Source organism: Panulirus ornatus, chromosome 26, assembly GCF_036320965.1.
Source record: "Panulirus ornatus isolate Po-2019 chromosome 26, ASM3632096v1, whole genome shotgun sequence".
In the NCBI taxonomy this organism is placed as follows: Eukaryota; Metazoa; Arthropoda; class Malacostraca; order Decapoda; family Palinuridae; genus Panulirus; species Panulirus ornatus.
Genome location: NC_092249.1, coordinates 157,734 through 176,613, shown reverse-complemented (window position 1 = coordinate 176,613; position 18,880 = coordinate 157,734). Strand labels below are relative to the sequence as shown.

At 39.3% G+C, this 18,880-nt stretch overlaps 1 protein-coding gene across 8 annotated transcripts in view; it reads left to right on the top strand.

The window, feature by feature from the left end:
* The window catches only part of Fatp1 (Fatty acid transport protein 1), a 186,391-nt gene that overhangs the window by 107,543 nt on the left and 59,968 nt on the right, over positions 1-18,880 (top strand). For 3 of the 8 annotated variants that reach the window (XM_071677792.1, XM_071677798.1, XM_071677796.1), the window contains 2 exons: positions 5,538-5,739; positions 10,440-10,463. The exons of 2 other annotated variants lie outside the window; for them this stretch is intronic. In XM_071677792.1, the coding sequence (XP_071533893.1) occupies positions 5,538-5,739; positions 10,440-10,463 (226 nt within the window). Of the gene's footprint in view, positions 1-5,537; positions 5,740-10,439; positions 10,464-10,526; positions 10,729-18,880 lie in introns of all 8 variants that reach the window. 3 more of the 8 variants (XM_071677795.1, XM_071677797.1, XM_071677794.1) reach the window with 2 other exon arrangements.

Genomic DNA, 18,880 nt, shown 5'->3' with positions numbered 1-18,880 from the left:
TACCTCTTCTCTGTTTACCAAATCATTTTCCCTAACCCTCTCACTTTGCACACCACCTCGACCAAAACACCCTATATCTGCCACTCTGTCATCAAACACATTCAACAGACCTTCAAAATACTCACTCCATCTCCTTCTCACATCACCACTACTTGTTATCACCTCCCCATTTGCACCCTTCACTGAAGTTCCCATTTGCTCCCTTGTCTTACGCACTTTATTTACTTCCTTCCAGAACATCTTTTTATTCTCCCTAAAATTTAATGATACTCTCTCACCCCAACTCTCATTTGCCCTCTTTTTCACCTCTTGCACCTTTCTCTTGACCTCCTGTCTCTTTCTTTTATACATCTCCCACTCAATTGCATTTTTTCCCTGCAAAAATCGTCCAAATGCCTCTCTCTTCTCTTTCACTAATAATCTTACTTCTTCAACCCACCACTCACTACCCTTTCTAATCAACCCACCTCCCTTTCTTCTCATGCCACAAGCATCTTTTGCGCAATCCATCACTGAATCCCTAAATACATCCCATTCCTCCCCCACTCCCCTTACTTCCATTGTTCTCACCTTTTTCCATTCTGTACTCAGTCTCTCCTGGTTTTTGTGTTTATGTATATATATATATATATATGTATGAGGGTGGGTTGGGCCATTCCTCATCTGTTTCCTTGCGCTATCTTGCTGATGCAGGTGATGGCGATTAAGTATAAGTAGCACCTGAAAAAGTAAGGATGGCTTTATGAATTGAAATCACAGCTACTTTTCCTTCAGATGATTTTTTAATTTCATTCATTTTTAGTTTTCTTTTTTCTTTTTTCATACTTGCTTACCATTTCCCACATGAGTGAGGTAGCATCAAGAGCAGATCACTGATCCTTTGAGGGAAAATTCCTTGCTTGGCTCCTTGCTCTGTTTTTCTTTTGAAAAGTGATACAGGAAGGGAGGATTTCCATCCACTCTCTCCCGCCTCTCTTAGTCGCCTTCTACGAGTATCAGGGAATATGTGTGCAGGATTCTTTCTCCCCTATCCCAGGAATGATGTTTGATTTTGTTTTGGAATATTTGATACATTTACACTACATGCTACTCATTCTCTATGTATGTCAAAATGGTTTGGACATATTGATAGAATGTAAGAGGAACAGTAGACAAAGAGGATATATGTGTCAGAAGTGGAGGGAACTGGGAGAACGGGGAGACCAAATTGGAGATTGAAGGATGAAGCAAAAGAAGATTTTGAGTGATTGGGGCCTGAACATGCTTTGGGGTGAAAGTCATACATGTAATATAGTAACTTGGAATAATGTTGTAAACTAGGATTGATGTGCTGTTAATGGGCTGAACCAGGGCAAGTGAAGCATATGGGGTAAACCATGGAAAGGTCTGTAGGGCCTAGTTGTGGATATGGAGCAGTGGTTGCAGTGTATTACATATGACAGCTAGAGAATGAATATGAGTGGATGTGGCTTTTCTTTGTTCTTGGTGCTAGCTTGCTTATGTGGGAAACAGTAATCATATATGAAAAGAATTATTATACTACACCTACTGAAGGGTGAAACAGGCTGGTAACAGCAAAAAATGTCATTTAATCATAACCTATCAGTGGTTTCCCCATAAGGCATTTGATTTTAGGCTACTTATACTCTGTCAGTCTTTATATCTGATGCTTGTTTCCAGTTGGAATTCCTTCAAGGGATTGGCCAGGGCAATAGAGTCTCCATAACTAGCGAACTCCAGTGCAGCTTCATAGCCTTTAGTGCCTCACCCTTAACAGGCCATTGGCATGGGGCAACTCCTGATCATGTTTGCAGAGGCTCCTACCTAATGTTCCTACTGAGTATTACTACCCAATGCTGCTAGCAATTACTTCTACCTTATGCTTTTGTCTAAATGTTCCTACCTACTACTACTGTCTACTGCTCCCACCTTTTTGCCAAAAGGCAGGCTAGCATTTAGTGCTCATTGCAGGAAAATCTAGAGGTACAACGAATGAGGTGTGCGAGTTGAATGTTGTCAAGTGTTACGTATAACAAGGAGATACTGTATGTTTGTGGACAATAGTTCAGTAGTTCACACATATAATTTAGTGATTACTTATTGTGTTTGTGTTGCAGGGAGAGAGTTTTACACACTTAATGCCAACTCTTAACTTTGTAAATATTTACTATGTCTTTACTCCCAAGTGCGAACACACTCATGCATGCATGCACACACAGGGTACCCATTTTATCACACACACACACACCCCACCCAATGAACAGCTGTATGGACTGGACTATTCTGTGGCCAGGATTTGAACTTATGATGTGGGTTTGATGCCAGGCAGCCTGTGTGTATAACTGTCAGTAACACTAACTATAACACCACTAAGGTCCATTAGTTTCAGTGCTCCAGCTGTACCATTAAGCATTTAGTTAATGCAATTCTTCAGCCATGAGAAACATTAGATATATTGTTACTTAGTAAAACTCTGATACATTTTATCATCCTTTAGAAATAGGAAGATGGATAAACTGAAGTTTTTTCATACTTGATCACTGTTTCCCACATTAGTAAGGTAGGTCCAGGAACAAAGAAAGACCACATCCTCTTACATCCATTCTTTGGCTGTCTTGTGTAATACACCAAAACCACAGCTCCCTATCTACATCAAGGCCCCATAGACCTTTCCATGGTTTACCCTGGATGCTTCACATGCCCAGTTTCCATTCACAAACATCACGTTGACCCCAGTATACCACATCATTCCAATTCACTCTGTCCCATGTATGCTTTCCCCCTACTTCGTGTTCAGGCCCTGATCTCTCAAAATCTTTTTCACTCTTAACCTTCCACCAATTTAGTCCCCATCTTCCCTCCTCTTCTGACACATATCCTCTTTGTCAACCTTTCCTCACTCATTCTCTCCAAATGTCCAAACCATTTCAGTACATTATCTTCTGTTCTCTCACCCACACTTTTTTATTACCACCCATTTACCCTACCTTTACTTTACTTATTCAAACCACCTCATATGACATATTGTCCTCAAACATTTCATTTTCAACTCATCCACTCTCCTCTGTACAACCTTATCTATACCTCATGCTTTGCATCCATAGAGTGTTGTTAGGACTACTCTACCTTCAATCATACCCTTTTTTGCCTTCCCAGATAATGATCTCTTTATCCACACATTCTATAGTGCTCCCAGAACCTTCACACCCACACCCTATGACTCACTTTCACTTCCATGGTTCCATTCACTGCCAAGTCCAATCCCAGATATCTAAAACAATTAACTTTCTCCAATTTTTCTCCATTCATACTCACACCTCAACTAACTTGTTCTGCAGCCCTACAAAACCTAATAAAGTTGCTTTTATGTACATTTACTCTCAACTTTCTCCTTTCACACTTTTTCAAACTCAATCACCAACTTTTGCAGTTTCTCACTCAAATCTTCCATCAGTGCTGTATCTTATTCTCCACAGACTGCATACTTGCCCCTCTCTCCAAGACTTTTGCATTTACCTCCCTCACCACCCCATCCATAAACAAATTGAGCAACCATAGTGACACCACACACCCCAGCCATTGCTTGGAACCTCTCTTCCTTCTCGTAGGCAAGCCTCACAACTGTTATAAAAGTTTCTCTCTGCTTCTAGCAGCTTGTCTCCCACGCCATATATGCTTAAGGCCTTTCACAAAGCATCTCTATCACCCCTGTCATATGCAATATTTTTTTTCATACTTGATCACTGTTTCCTGCTTTAGTGAAGTAGTGCTAGGAAACATAAAGAGAGGTGCATTGAATACCTTATCTTTTAGTTTTGAAACAAAAAGTATTTTGAGCTAAAAAATTACCCCTAACTATTGAGGGGCATATCTAGGGGAAGTAGCACCTATGGTAAGCATTAAAATTGCACACCTGGCTTGATTAGAAATGTACATACAGTGGATGTGTATGAAAGTATATACAGTGTAATTATAAACTGTTGAAGAGTTCGGCCAAACTTAAATTCATATAAAATCTTAAAGACTTAAAGACTTATTTATTCAGAATTGTAGCATAGAAGTGGTAATGCAACTGATAGTAGCAAAATATTACTATAGTGGAAAAGTGGGCAAGTTTCTTTTTTATATCACAAACCAAATTGTTAAAAATGTCATTCGGGTAGCACGTCAAAAAACAAACCTGTTGAGTGGCACCCACCTTCAAGTGGCGCCAGGGCACCTGCCATACCCTAGATACGCCATTGGTCTAGGACACCAGTAAAATCCTACACGTATGCTTTAAGATGATTCTTACGATCCAGTCTTGAAATTTTTTCACTTTGGGATGCATTGGAACAAAGTGTGCTTTACTTTGGATTGTACTCTGGGAACTGGAGTAGATTTCAGATTTTAGTGGGGATTTGCTTTATTGATTCAGGTGCAGTCGTAATACCATATTGTTTTGCAGTAAATATGGAAGATTCTTTTGATGGTCTTACTGCATTTAATGTTTAAGTTGGATATTACCAGTTAATCATGCTATTGTGTCTCACACCCCAACTAACTTTTTAATTCACTTCGTAATATCAATTTATGTCTCTGTTGTACATGGAATTTCTTGACTTTATTGCTAATCACTACTTAGCGTATCTTTCTGGATATTTTTCTCTAGGGCTGTGTCCACTCCATTTAGTGTTGAGAATACAGGAACAGCCACTTACATTTTCTAAAGAATTTTGAACTTTCTCTGCAAGCAGTAAGAATGAAGATGGAAAAAGCAAAGCTCATTTTTTTTGTTTAATAGCATTACCTCTTTCATTGAAAATATGAAACATTTATGAAAGAAAGGAAAAAGTGAAAAGAGTAAGAGTTACCACAGTATTGTGTTAACCATGTATAGTTAACCCTTCAGTGGAATGTTAAAGATCTCCAGACTAGAGGTAGTAGTGTAGGTTCTGAGAATGTTTGGGACACCAAGAAGTGCTTGTACGCTTGTACAATGTGATTGTAATGAGAGGGAAAATTTTCCCATGGGAGTAGGGAAACTTGTAATTATCTCTCATTTGACTCCATTTTATTATCCAGCCTAAGTACATTCAGGGTGATTGAGGAAAGAGGTCTGCTGCCGTCATTGCAAAAGTGGGTTGATCACGTTGAAGGGCGTGGTCAAATACAGATGTACTGTATACTGAATTTATTCATTATTGTTTATGTGAAACCTCATAATGAAATTGCTTTGTGTATGTTTGTGTCTGTATATGTCATTATTTTCATGTTTGTTTATGTTCCTGCATGCATGCATGCTTGCTTATACATTTCTTTTAATTTTGCAGTGTCTCTGTATGTGCATTTTTTAAATTTTGTTAACTTATAATTTGAGCTGATTTATTGTTAATGAGAGGAAGAGTGTTAGTTATTGCCGTTTACTTAATAGCTGTATTTTCCCTTCAAGTATTTAAGGTCCTCATGGATGATTTTAGTTGTTTTGGACCAGTAGTGTGTGCTGGGTGTATCAGGTCATATAGATTTTTACTACAGTTTTCCTTCCTGGTTGCCAGGGCCTATTTTGCAGCAGAAGGCATGGGCACAGTTGTTGGTGTAACTTCATCTGATATACTCTACGATCCTCTGCCCTTATACCACACTGCTGGGGGGATCATTGGGATAGGCCAGAGTCTTTTTGAGGGAGCGACCACTGTCATAAGGCGGAAATTCTCAGTCTCCCAGTTTTGGGCAGACTGTGTAAAGTACAGGTGTACGGTAAGAGTTTGCACAATCTGATATATAAGGGGAAGTTCAGTAACAAGGAAAGGCTTTCAAATTTTAAATGATTTTTCAAAATGTTTAGCAGGACTCAGGTAATAGGTAATGCAGAAGCAAGTGGTACAGTATACTTTATTGGTATGGAGTGAAGGAAGTTCCTTAATGATTGATATGAAAAATAGGTTTACTTACACCCCACTTATCATGATATCATTGCATGATGGTCCATAAAGGTAATATTAGTTTGATTATGCTAATTCAAAAGGAAATTGTGTAATGTGACATTCTATTTTTTCATTGGATGTGATTTGATGAAAATGAAAGCAACTTATCCCATGATGTTTTCTGAGATAATTTGAGTCAGTTTTTAGAAGATTCTCAGGAATGTGTTGAATTTCTTGATAAATTTTACCAAACTACAAGTAAGACTAATGGATGCTTGGTGAATTTACTTCAGGTGATGCTTATACAGGTTGAATCTCTTTCATCTGGCAACCTTGGTACCTGGTCATTGCCAGGCCACATAAATTACCAAAAAACAGACCCCTAGTATTGCCAGCTCATTCCACATATATTTTGCTCTGTTATCAAAGGTATAACAAAGCTTGAAATAGGAAATGATACGACCCCTAAATTTTTCAAGCAAAGTTTTTATTTTTACGTCAGTTTACGTGAGAAGTATCCCTAGATGGAGACTCCTCAGTATCTTGGGCAAGGGTTTTTCATAGCATACGACACTAGTAAAGAGCAGATTCGTTAGCATTATACACTTGTTCTGGGGCTCAGTTTTCCGCTGCCACTAATTGTGCAAATTTATCCACAAACTTTTTTGCAGCTTTGTAACTAGTAGTTAATGTGACGAACAACTGTAAGTTGGTAGTTGGCTTTGGTCAACTTGTTACTATTGTTGTTTTAAGGTAATCGTCAAGGCAGCCAGCCCGCACTGCATCAGTCCCAGCCAGGCAGCTGGCTTGTACACTCTCTCTTGCCCTGTATATATTTTTGTTAGTTGTTTGATAGAGAATTGGAGTTTTTATCAATTGTTTTAATATGACCTTACACTACAAGCTTCCATGTCAACACTATGCTTTTCTCCATACACACTATGTGCTGAAATTCGATGTCTCCACTTAAACTTGTGTCACCATCCTTGTGAATATTCACAGTCATAGTTTAGCTTTAGTTCTCTATGAAAAACTTTGGCCTGCTCAGTAAGCATCTCCCCAGAGATGCTGACGCATTACATCAGAGCTTAAACCACTTTACAAGTGCATTGTTTAATTCTGTACTCATGGCACCTTTCAAAGCTTTTGAGACTTTGAACTTTTCTGGCATTCATTTTCAGCAAAAACCTGAATATGAGATTGACAGGACTTAATTAGCTCAACTGCATTGTAAACAGATTTTGGTGCCTAAGTGGTGCTAAAAGCGCCACTCTGGTGGCAGATCCACAAAATAATGGCAGCAGATTCAAAATGTGCCAGACCACGGGCTGCTGGATTAGAGAGGTACAACCTGCATATGCTCCATGTAGCAAAACAGTAGTTCTGATATTTACTGAAAGCCTGATGCTAATAAATAGAAGGAAAAAGTGGCACCATTTTTTTTTTCCTTTTTTTTTTTTACTATGCCATTTCCTATATAGCAAGGTAGCACAAGCATCAGACAAAGAATGGTGTCATTTGATCACATCTCTATAGTCGTCATGTATTATTCATTGGAGATGGAGCCCCATACCCACAAGCCCCGTAAACCTTTCCACAGTTTCCCCAGACCACATCATATTCCTTGGTTGAGCCCAGTGACAGCACATCACCCCCTATATAACATATCACTTGAATTTGCCCTATTTCATGTATGCCCTCCAACATGTTCAGTCCCATGTAACTCAAAACTTATTTCACTTCATCCTTCTGTCTCCTTCTAAGTCTTCCCCTCCCCATTGTTCCCACCATTTCTGACACATGTATCCTCTTTACTCAGTCTCTCCTCTCTCATCTCTGTATTTCCAGACTTTTCAATTCGCCCTGTTAAGCTGTCTGTCATACTCGGCTTGCTACCACACCTCTCTCATACTTTTTCATTCTTAAACAATCAGTCCCATGCATTTAGTTTTCAACACATTCACCCTCTTTCATTGTTTTTGTATTAAGAGGCACTGTTGGAACTACTTTTGTTATAACAAGAGACATGCCCATCTTTAGGATGGAATGGCCTGGGAGTTAAGTTATTTGTTGTGTGCTGATGACATGGCTTTGTTGGCAAATTCAAGTAAGAAACTTCATAAGCTGATGTCTGAGTTTGGTTGTTAGGGAGGTGAATGCAAGAGTTTTGGAAAGAGGGGCAAGTATGAAGTCTGTTGTGGATGAGAGAGCTTGGGAAGTGAGTCAGTTGTTGTTCGCTGATGATACAGCACTGGTGGCTGATTCATGTGAGAAACTGCAGAAGCTGGTGACTGAGTTTGGTAAAGTGTGTGAAAGAAGAAAGTTAAGAGTAAATGTGAATAAGAGCAAGGTTATTAGGTACAGTAGGGTTGAGGGTCGTCAATTGGGAGGTAAGTTTGAATGGAGAAAAACTGGAGGCAGTAAAGTGTTTTAGATATCTGGGAGTGGATCTGGCAGCGGATGGAACCATGGAAGCGGAAGTGAATCATAGGGTGGGGAAGGGGGCGAAAATCCTGGGAGCCTTGAAGAATGTGTGGAAGTCGAGAACATTATCTCTGAAAGCAAAAATGGGTATGTTAGAAGGAATAGTGGTTCCAACAATGTTGTATGGTTGCGAGGTGTGGGCTATGGATAGAGTTGTGCGCAGGAGGATGGATGTGCTGGAAATGAGATGTTTGAGGACAACGTGTGGTGTGAGGTGGTTTGATCGAGTAAGTAATGTAAGGGCAAGAGAGATGTGTGGAAATAAAAAGAGCGTGGTTGAGAGAGCAGAAGAGGGTGTTTTGAAATGGTTTGGGCACATGGAGAGAATGAGTGAGGAAAGATTGACCAAGAGGATATATGTGTCGGAGGTGGAGGGAACGAGGAGAAGTGGGAGACCAAATTGGAGGTGGACAGATGGAGTGAAAAAGATTTTGTGTGATCGGGGCCTGAACATGCAGAAGGGTGAAAGGAGGGCAAGGAATAGAGTGAATTGGATCGATGTGGTATACCGGGGTTGACGTGTGGACGTGTGTGTGTATACATTTGTCTATGGGGGTGGGTTGGGCCATTTCTTTCGTCCGTTTCCTTGCGCTACCTCGCAAACGCGGGAGACAGCGACAAAGCAAAATAAATAAATAAATAGAATATATATATGCTTGTATATGTGGATGTGTATTACTTCCTCTGTTTTCTAGCACTACCTTGGTTAAATTGATCTGAAATTAAGAATAAAAAGAAAAAAAAGAATATCAAAGAAAATAACATTAGATTTGTTTTGAATTCTAGCCACAGATGGTCACCTTACAAGGAACCAAGTTTTTGTGTTCTTACTGTGTCATGTATTTCTTAATAAGTATGACATGGCACATTTTAAAAGAGATTTTTTATTCCCCCAAAATTTGTAGATACTTTCTCTTCTTCTTTTGTCTTTTATTTACCTGTGTATATGGACTTTTGTCCATGACTGGAGCCTCCAATATAGAGGGAGAAAATCTACCTAACCTGAAAATGTCAAGATAGATAATATAATGGCTAGATACATCAGCAAATTTATATATTACATACTGAAATGTATAAACTTACTTTGGCAGGTCTAACAAACTGTTCAGTCCACTGTTATCCCACCCCTTGACAACCTCCGTAAATCCGTTATCATCAGGAATTTCTGTAAAAAATCAATAACTGTAAAAATCAATAACTTATTTTCCAGTGAAAGGACATGTTGCATATTCAGTCTAATTTACATCTTGAAAGTGTGATATGTTGATGGTAAACAAAGATTTTCAAGCATAGCCCATACATGAAAAATAGACTTGGGAAAATTTTGGTCTGGAATGAATCCCCCCTTATCACTTGGGTTTCAGGCTCTCATACAATAACTTTTTTTGCCAGAATGATAGATCAATGGGAACGTAACCTGATCATTTTGTGACGACCCCTTGTGTAATGATTTGGGCCTGTTATTAACTTAATTATGCCAATTATGCCCATGTTTGTAACATGTATTGGGAACACATATCATTCTCTCTCTCTCTCTCTCTCTCTCTCTCTCTCTCTCTCTCTCTCTCTCTCTCTCTCTCTCTCTAAATTGATATGGTTTGTAAGAAGAATTAATTCCTGATGTAGAAAATACAGCTTCTTCCAGTGTTGAAGAAGTCATAGAAAAGATCTTTTAATTAATTAATTTATGGTGAGTATGAAAAAGAAATTCAGTTTTTTATCATATGGATTTTCCCAAATATGGCTTGTAAGGAATCTTATCAGATAGTTACTTTTATTTTTTAATGGATGATTTACGCTTTTTGAGAAACATCCAGTATATTGATTGTGCACAGAAAGGAGTAATGTCCCTTTTTTTAAAGTGATATTTGTGTGTGGAATGATTCCCAAAGGCATATGATTCTTAACACCTGAGGAGTTTTAACATGCATCTACATAAATAGCCTCTATTATAGTACTGGTTAAGTGGTGACTTTACTGCTGAGCATGTGTATATTTTGTCACATTGTAGTTACCGAGACTCACATAGGTAACACTTTTTCTCAACAGAATGATGCTGGTGGCATTTGGCAGGTATACTGTGTAATGCTTAGGTTTGTGATAACAGGTATGCTTTATTTTTCTCTGCATGCTTAGGTTTCTGTTCTTCACCTCTGGCGTGTATTACTTAGCGGCGCTTAACCCCAGTGATGTGATATATGACCCCCTTCCACTGTATCATACTGCTGGCGGCATGCTGGGAGTTGGACAGGCCCTTTTTTTTGGCTGTTCTACAGTTATTAGAGTCAAGTTCTCGTCATCAAAATATTGGGCTGAAGCCATAAAATATGGCGTCACGGTAGGATTGATAGAGCAACAGTTCATTACCAGTATTTCAATTTGTATGCACCATTTTTACATTTCAAGTGCTGTTGTGTTTTTAGAAACAGGATTTTTAAATTTTTTTACATTATTTTGCTATTTCTTTTTATTTAGCATTAGTAATGTACTTCATACCGTGTAGATTTGCAAAATGTTTAAGTTCAGAACCGTATAATTTGTAGTTAAAAGCTTCACTTTTATTGCATAGGACGTGTAATGATTTGCATTGCTGATTCATCTGTGAAATAAGATGTTGGTTATATATAGAAATAATGACATTTGGCTGATCTGCAATATCAATTTTGTCTCATGAATTGACATGTATGCCTTTAGTTATTACAGAAATGGTATGTTTTCTTGTTCTTTAGATTTAACTATTTCTTTTACCATATATAGATTTATTATACAGGGATGAGACAGAATGGCTTGGGATTAAGTTTGAATGGGTAGGCACTATATAAGCAGGGTTGCACAACCTTTTTACTTTTGGGACCACATCAGTGGGCTATAGACAGGGTTGTGCAGAGGAGGGTGGATGTGTTGGAAATGAGATGTTTGAGGACAATATGGGGTGTGAGCTGGTTTGATCGAGTAAGTAATAAAAGGGTAAGAGAGATGTGTGGTAATGAAAAGAGTGTGGTTGAGAGAGCAGAAGAGAGTGGATTGAAATGGTTTGGTCACATGGAGAGAATGAGTGAGGAAAGATTGACAAAGAGGATATATGTGTCAGAGGTGGAGGGAACAAGAAGTGGGAGACCAAATTGGAGGTGGAAAGATGGAGAGAAAAAGATTTTGAGCGATTGGGGCCTGAACATACAAGAGGATGAAAGGGCATGTGAAGCACCTGGGGTAAAACATGGAAAGTTGTGTGGGGCCTGGATGTGGAAAGGGAGCTGTGGTTTCACTGCATAACACATGACAGCTAGAGACTGAGTGTGAATGAATGTGGCCTTTGTTGTTTTCCTATCACTTCTTCGCGTGCGTGTGGGAGGAAAGGGGGTGCCATTTCATGTGTGGTGGGGTGGCAACAGGAATGGATGAAGGCATCAGGTATGAATATGTACATATGTATATATGTATATGCCTGTGTATGTATGTGTATGTATACATTGAAATGTATATGTGCGTGTATGGGCATGTATGTGTATACATGTGTATGTGGGTGGGTTGAGCCATTCTTTCGTCTGTTTCCTTGCGCTACCTCGCTAACGTGGGAGACAGTGACAAAGTATAATGAATATAGTAAATGAAATATAATCAGTGGATTGAGTTATGATGTAATGTTGGGCCACGAAATTTATAGTTTCTTAAGTTATAGCATATATTGCCCAAATTTTCTATTTTCAATCCAGTAGAGATGCAGATCATATTCGACAATAGCCCATCAGCCTTAGAACATTGATTTTTCATTTGGTCAAAACTTTTGCATGAAAAAGAAAAATGTACTCGCCAATCAAAGAATAGCTCCATATTATGACTGTTGGCACTGCATTTCTGAAACAAGTTTCATGATACTGTGATCATATTTCTTAGTCACCTGACATAGAGCTGAGCATAGGTTATCATCATTCAGTGTATATCAAGTCTTTGACGATAAGATTCATGAGAGTGATTTTTTGTTAGCAGAGGCAAACAGAGATGAATAAGCATGCATAAGTTGCAGCCTTTTCATGCAAGCTTGGATACTGGTCTTGAGGGAAGCATGCATAGAAACTGAGAAATTTATAGTTGAATCATGATTTGCTGAGTCTTACATAAGGGCCACTTGAAACTTGCAGGCCACTGGAATTGGATCCATGATATAGAGGAAGTAGAGTCCTGTAGGTGCCTGAGAGTGCACTTGGCGGTAGATGGACGAATGGATTCTGAAGTGTGTCTTACAGTGGGAGATGGGGCTAAGGTGGTGGGTGCATCGAGGAGTGTTTGGGAATAAAGGCCATTGCCTGTAAATGCAAAATTTGGTAAAGTCCAGGAGTAAAACCACAATATGGTCCATATTTTTTGAATAGGTGGGGCCATCTGAGTAGCACATGTTCTTATGGCTAAACATGATCTTTAAAGTGTGAAGATCATGACACCACATGATTTTTCCTTACTTGTTTGCTGTCTTCCACATTTGTTAGGTTGCATCTGGAACAGAAGAAGAAATGGCTTTATTTGGTCACATCCATTCTTGCACTGTCATGTGCAGTGCATCGAAACTACTGCCCTATATCCACATCCAGATCCCACATACCTTCCCATGGTTTCCCTTTGCTGCTCAGTATGTCCATGTTCAGTGCATTGAGAGCGTGTTGCACCAAGCTTGTATACCACATAGCTCGGGTTCACTCCATCATGTGCATGCCTTGTACCCTCGTGCATGTTCAAGCCTCAAGAACTTGAAACCTTGTTCTCTCCATATTTGTATCACCAGTTTGGTCACCTCTTTCTCCTTGTACGTTCTGCTTTTTGACACTTACATCCTCTTAGTGGACCTTTCCTTACTCATTTTGCTCATATGTCCAAACCATTTCAGCACGCCTTCTTCAGCTGCTTCAACAGTACTCTTGTATTACTACAACTCTCTTATCCCTTGTCGTTTTTTACTTGATTTACCCTCTTTTCACTACATGTTGTCCTCTTACATTTCACATCCAAGCAGTCACCATCTATTGCACATTCTCATCTATTACCCCTGCCTTGCATTCATGCAATACTATTCCTTCAAAACCTACCCTATGACTTGTTTCAACTCTCATGGTTCCAAGTGCTGCCATATCCACTCCCAAGTATCTAAAATACTTCTTTCTTCCAAGTTTTTTTTTTTCCATTCAAGGTCACTTTCTCCTTTCACACTCTCCCAAACTCAGAAACCAGTTTCTGCAGTTTTGCTCATGGATCTGCTAGCAGGGCCATGTCTTCTGCAAACAATAACTGACTCACCTTCCAATTGGAAGCACCTCTATTTAAGCCAAAATTGCAGACCTACCCCCTCCCCAAAATCCTCGCATTCTCTTCCCTCACCACCCTATCCATAAACAGACTGAACAGCATAGGGACATCTCATAAGCCTCTTTCAGACCCACTTTCACCTGGAAACACTCACCCTTCACTCAACTATTCACACACACACACACACACACACACACACACACACACTCTGTATTGTCTTCTTAGAAATTTCTCACTGCTTTTAGAAGTTTTCCTTCATGCCATGTATTCATAACTCCTTTCACAAAGCATCTCTGTCAACCTTGTCGTGTGTTTTCTCCTGATCCATAAGGTGTGAGCAAATGAAGAGAGGAGTGGGTGAGGAATGGAAGGTATTTAGGGAAGCAGTGATGGCAAGTGCAAGAGATGCATGTGGCATGTGAAAGGTGGGCAGATTAAGAAGGGTAGTGAGTAGTGGGATGAAGAAGTAAAGTTGCTTGTGAAAGAGAAAAGAGAGGCATTTGGGTGGTGCTTATAAGGAAGGAGGGCAAATGATTGGGAGATATATAAGAGAAAGTGGCAGGAGGTCAAGAGGAACCTGCATAGGTTGAAAAAGAGGGTAAGTGAGAGTTTGGGTAAGAGAGTATCATTAAACTTTGGGGAGAACATAAAGATATTTTGGAAGGAGGTAAATGATGTGTGAAAGACAAGGGAACAAATAGGGACATCTGTGAAAGGAGGGAAAGGGGAAGTGATAACAGGTAGTGATGGAGCGAGCATATTGAAGGATTGATAAGTGTTTGATGGTAGAGTGGCAGATGTAGGGTGTTTAGGTTGGGGTGGTATGCAAAGTAAGTGAGCCAGGGAGAGTAGTTTGGTGAAAAGAGAAGAGATGGTGAAAGCCTTGTTGAAGATGAAATCTGAGAAGGCAGTGGGATTGGATGGCATTGCAGTTGAATTTAGTAAGAAAGGGGGTGACTGTGTTCTTGATTGGTTGGTAAGGATATTCACTGCATGTGTAGATCATGGTGAAGTGGCTAAGGATTGGAGTAGTACATGTATAGTGCCATTGTATAAAGGCAAAGGGGATAAAGGTGAGTGTTCAAACTAGAGAGACAAGTTTTTTTTTTTTTTTTTTTAGAATACCTGGAGAATTAAATGAGAGGTTATTGATTGAGAGGGTGAAGGCATGTATAGAGCATCAGACTGGGGAGGAGCAGAGTGGTTTCAGAAGTGGTAGAGGATGTGTGGATCAGGTGTTTGCTTTGAAGGATGTGTTTGAAAAATACTTCGAAAAACAGATGGATTTGTATGTCATTTATGGATCTGGAGAAGGCATATGGTAGAGGTGATAGAGATACTTTGTGGAAGGTTTTAAGAATATATGGTGTGGGAAGTAAGTTGCTAGAAGTAGTGAGAAGTTTTTATCAAGGATGTAAGACATGTGTACAAGTAGGAAGACAGGAGAGAGATTGGTTCCCACTGAAGGTCAGTCAGTGGCAAGGGTGTGTAATGTCACCTTGGTTGTTTAATTTGTTTATGGAGAGGGTGGTCAGGAAGGTAAATGGAAGAGTCTTGGAGAGAGGGGCAAGTATGCAGTCTGTTGTGGATGAGGGCCTGGTGAGTCAGTTGTTGTTAGCAGATGATACAGCACTGGTGGCTGATTCAAGTGAGAAACTGCAGAAGTAGATGACTGTGTTTGGAAGAGTGTGTGAATGGAGAAAGTTGAGATTAAATGTGATTAAAAGCAGTTCTGTGATCATGAATGTTCCACATTTGCTCAATAGAGTTGAGGGATGTAAATTTGAATGGAAAAAAACTGGAGGAAGTGGAGTGAAGTGTTTAGATGTCTGGGAGTGGACCTGGGAGCAAATGGAACCATGGAAGCAGAAGTGAGCCATAGGGTGAGGGAGCAGTCAAAGGGTTTGGGAGCAATAGAGATTTCCTGGAGAATATTATCTTGGAGAGTAAAACTGGGTGTGTTCGAAGGAGTACTAGTTCCAACAATATTACTTGGTTGTGAGGCATGTGCAGAGGAGGGTGGATGTGTTGGAAATGAAATGTTTGAGGATATTATGTGGTTTGATCAAGTAAGTAATGAAAGGGTAAGAGAGATATTTGGTAATAAAGAGTTTGATTGAGAGAGCAGAAGAGGGTGTGTTGAAATGGTTTGGACCTGTGGAGAGAATGAGTGAGGAAAGGTTGACAAAAAGAGGGTATGTGTGTCAGAGATGGAGGGAACAAGGAGAAGGGAGAGACCTAATTGGAGTTGGAAGGATGGCATGAAAAAGATTTTGAGCGATCAGAGCCTGAACATGCAGGAGGGTGAAAGGTTTATATGGAATATGGTGAATTGGATCGATGTGATACACTGGTGTCAACTTGCCATTAATGAACTGAATTAGGGCATGTGAAGCGTCTGGGATAAACCATGGAAAGGTCTTTGGGCCCTGTGTTTTTGATAAATTACACACAACAGCTAGAGAATGGATGTTAGTCGATGTGCCCTTTCTTTGTATGTTTCCTGACACTACTTCGCTGTTGCAGGGGGTGACATCGTTTTTTCCTTTGGGAATGGATGAAGGTGTGCATGTAGGAATATGTACATGTGTATACAAGCATGTGTGTGTGCATAAAACTACGAGGAAAATGAAGCACGAGAAGTTCCCAAATGCACTTTCACATAATGATCACATCGTCAAGTGAGATACAAGAATGAGTTAGAAGAGCTAGAACAGTCAGTTGATATACAAGGAAGAGACATAGCTAAGATGCCATTAATAAACCAGAATTACCAGATGGTGGTGTTCAGGTCTGGCATCATACCTGTCATTAGATCTTTATTAAGTGGACAGGAAAGGGAACTGTTTAAAAATTTTGCCTAGAGCAAAGCTATCCAGTTTGTTAGAATTCTTTGTGTATTTGATTATAGAAGATTGAATGATATTTCTTGTGGTAAAGGAGCTACAAGTAATAACTGAATTAGCATTACTCCTGTTAACACAGTGGTCATAATTTTTAACATGATTAAACAAAGCATTTGATTCTTGTCCTGTTCTTATACCATATTTATGTTGCATAAGTCTAACTTAAGGGATTTATCATTGAAAGATATGGATACTTTAACTTGGATCCTGTAGAATATATCTTCTCAAACTCATCATATAAATTCCATACTGCATATATGTAATGACCTATGGAACATCGACTGGAATGATGATTTAACTGGTATGATTAGCTGAGTAATTATGAATATAAGAACTAACGTAGCATCTTAGCTGTCTTTTCCTGTATGTCAACTAATTGTTCTACATCTTCTATCTCTTTCCTGTATCTCCACTGACGATGTGATCATTACACAAAAGTGCTCTTAGGAACTTATGGCGTTTCATTTTCCATGTGGTTTTATGCACATACTAGATCATGCGCACCACTTTGACCTCTTGAAGTATGTGTATGTATGTGTGTGTGTATGTGACTGAGTTTGGTAAAGTGTGTGAAAGAAGAAAGCTGAGAGTAAATGTGAATAAGAGCAAGGGTACTAGGTTCAGTAGGGTTGAGGGACAAGTTGATTAGGAGGTAAATTTTAATGGAGAAAAACTGGAGGAAGTGAAGTGTTTTAGATATCTGGGTGTGGATTTGGCAGTGGATGGAACCATGGAAGTGGAAGTGAGTCACAGGGTCGGGAAGGGGACAAAGGTTCTGGGAGCATTGAAGAATGTGTGGAAGGTGAGAATGTTATCTCGGAGAGCAAAAATGGGTATGTTTGAAGGAATAGTGGTTCCAACAATGTTATATGGTTGCGAGACATGGGCTATAAATAGGGTTGTGCGGAGGAGGGCGAATGTGTTGGAAATGAAATGTTTGAGGACAATATGTGATGTGAGATGGTTTGATTGAGTAAATAATGAAAGTGTAAGAGAAATGTGTGGAAATAATAAGAGTGTGGTTGATAGAGCAGAAGAGGAAGTATTGAAATGGTTTGGATACTTGGAGAGAATGAGTGAGGAAAGATTGACAATGAGGATATATGTGTCAGAGGTGAAGGGAACGAGGAGAAGTGGGAGACCAAATTGGAGGTGGAAGGATGGAGCAAAAAAGTTGTTGAGTGAACAGGGCTTGAACATAGAGGAGGGTGAAAGGCATGCAAGGAATAGAAGGAATTGGAATGAAGTGGTATACTGGGGTTAATGTGCTGTCAATGGATTGAACCAAGGCATGTGAAGCATCTGAGGTAAACCATGGAAAGTTTTGTGGGAGCTGGATGTGGAAAGGGAGCTGTGGTTTCAGGGCATTAACCTTATCATGAACTTACTATGTGGACAAGAAGGTGAATTGTTTACAAATTTTATTAACAATAAAGTTATCCAATTTGTTTAGACCATCACTAATATTGAGATTATAATTCTTTGTGCATTTGATAATAGAAGATTCCATGATATTTCTCGTGGTTAGAAATATCATTGAATCTTCTATTATTAAATACACAAAGAATTGTGATCTTAATATTAGTGATGGTGTATACAAATTGGGTAACTTTATTAATGATAAAATTTGTAAACAGTTCACCTTCTTGTCCACATAATAAGTTTATGATACACTTGTTGTCTGTCTTGGACAATCGCATGTTTACCAAATGGCGTCCTAGCTACGTCTCTTCATTGTATATCAACTGACTGTTATATTTCTCTCTTGCGTCTCCCCTGATAATGTGATTATTACACGAAAGTGCACTTGGAAACTTATTGTGTTTCATTTTCCCCATGGACTTGTTTCAATGAGTCATACATATACAAACACAGACATATACATATATGCACATGTAATTGAATGTGATAATGTAGTTAGTTAAGAAGTAAAAAGATTGAGAGGGAGGTAAACCCAAAAAGGAGATACAGTTTTGGTAACTATATAAAGCCAAACATTTGTTTAGGAAAATTAATTGGAAAATAGAATTGAATGGAGGTGAATGCAAGAGTTTTGGAAAGGGGCAAGTATGAAGTCTGTTGGGGATGAGAGAGCTTGGGAAGTGAGTCAGTTGTTCTTCGCTGATGATACAGCGCTGGTGGCTGATTCATGTGAGAAACTGCAGAAGGTGGTGACTGAGTTTGGTAAAGTGTGTGAAAGAAGAAAGTTAAGAGTAAATGTGAATAAGAGCAAGGTTATTAGGTATAGTAGGGTTGAGGGTCAAGTCAATTGGGAGGTAAGTTTGAATG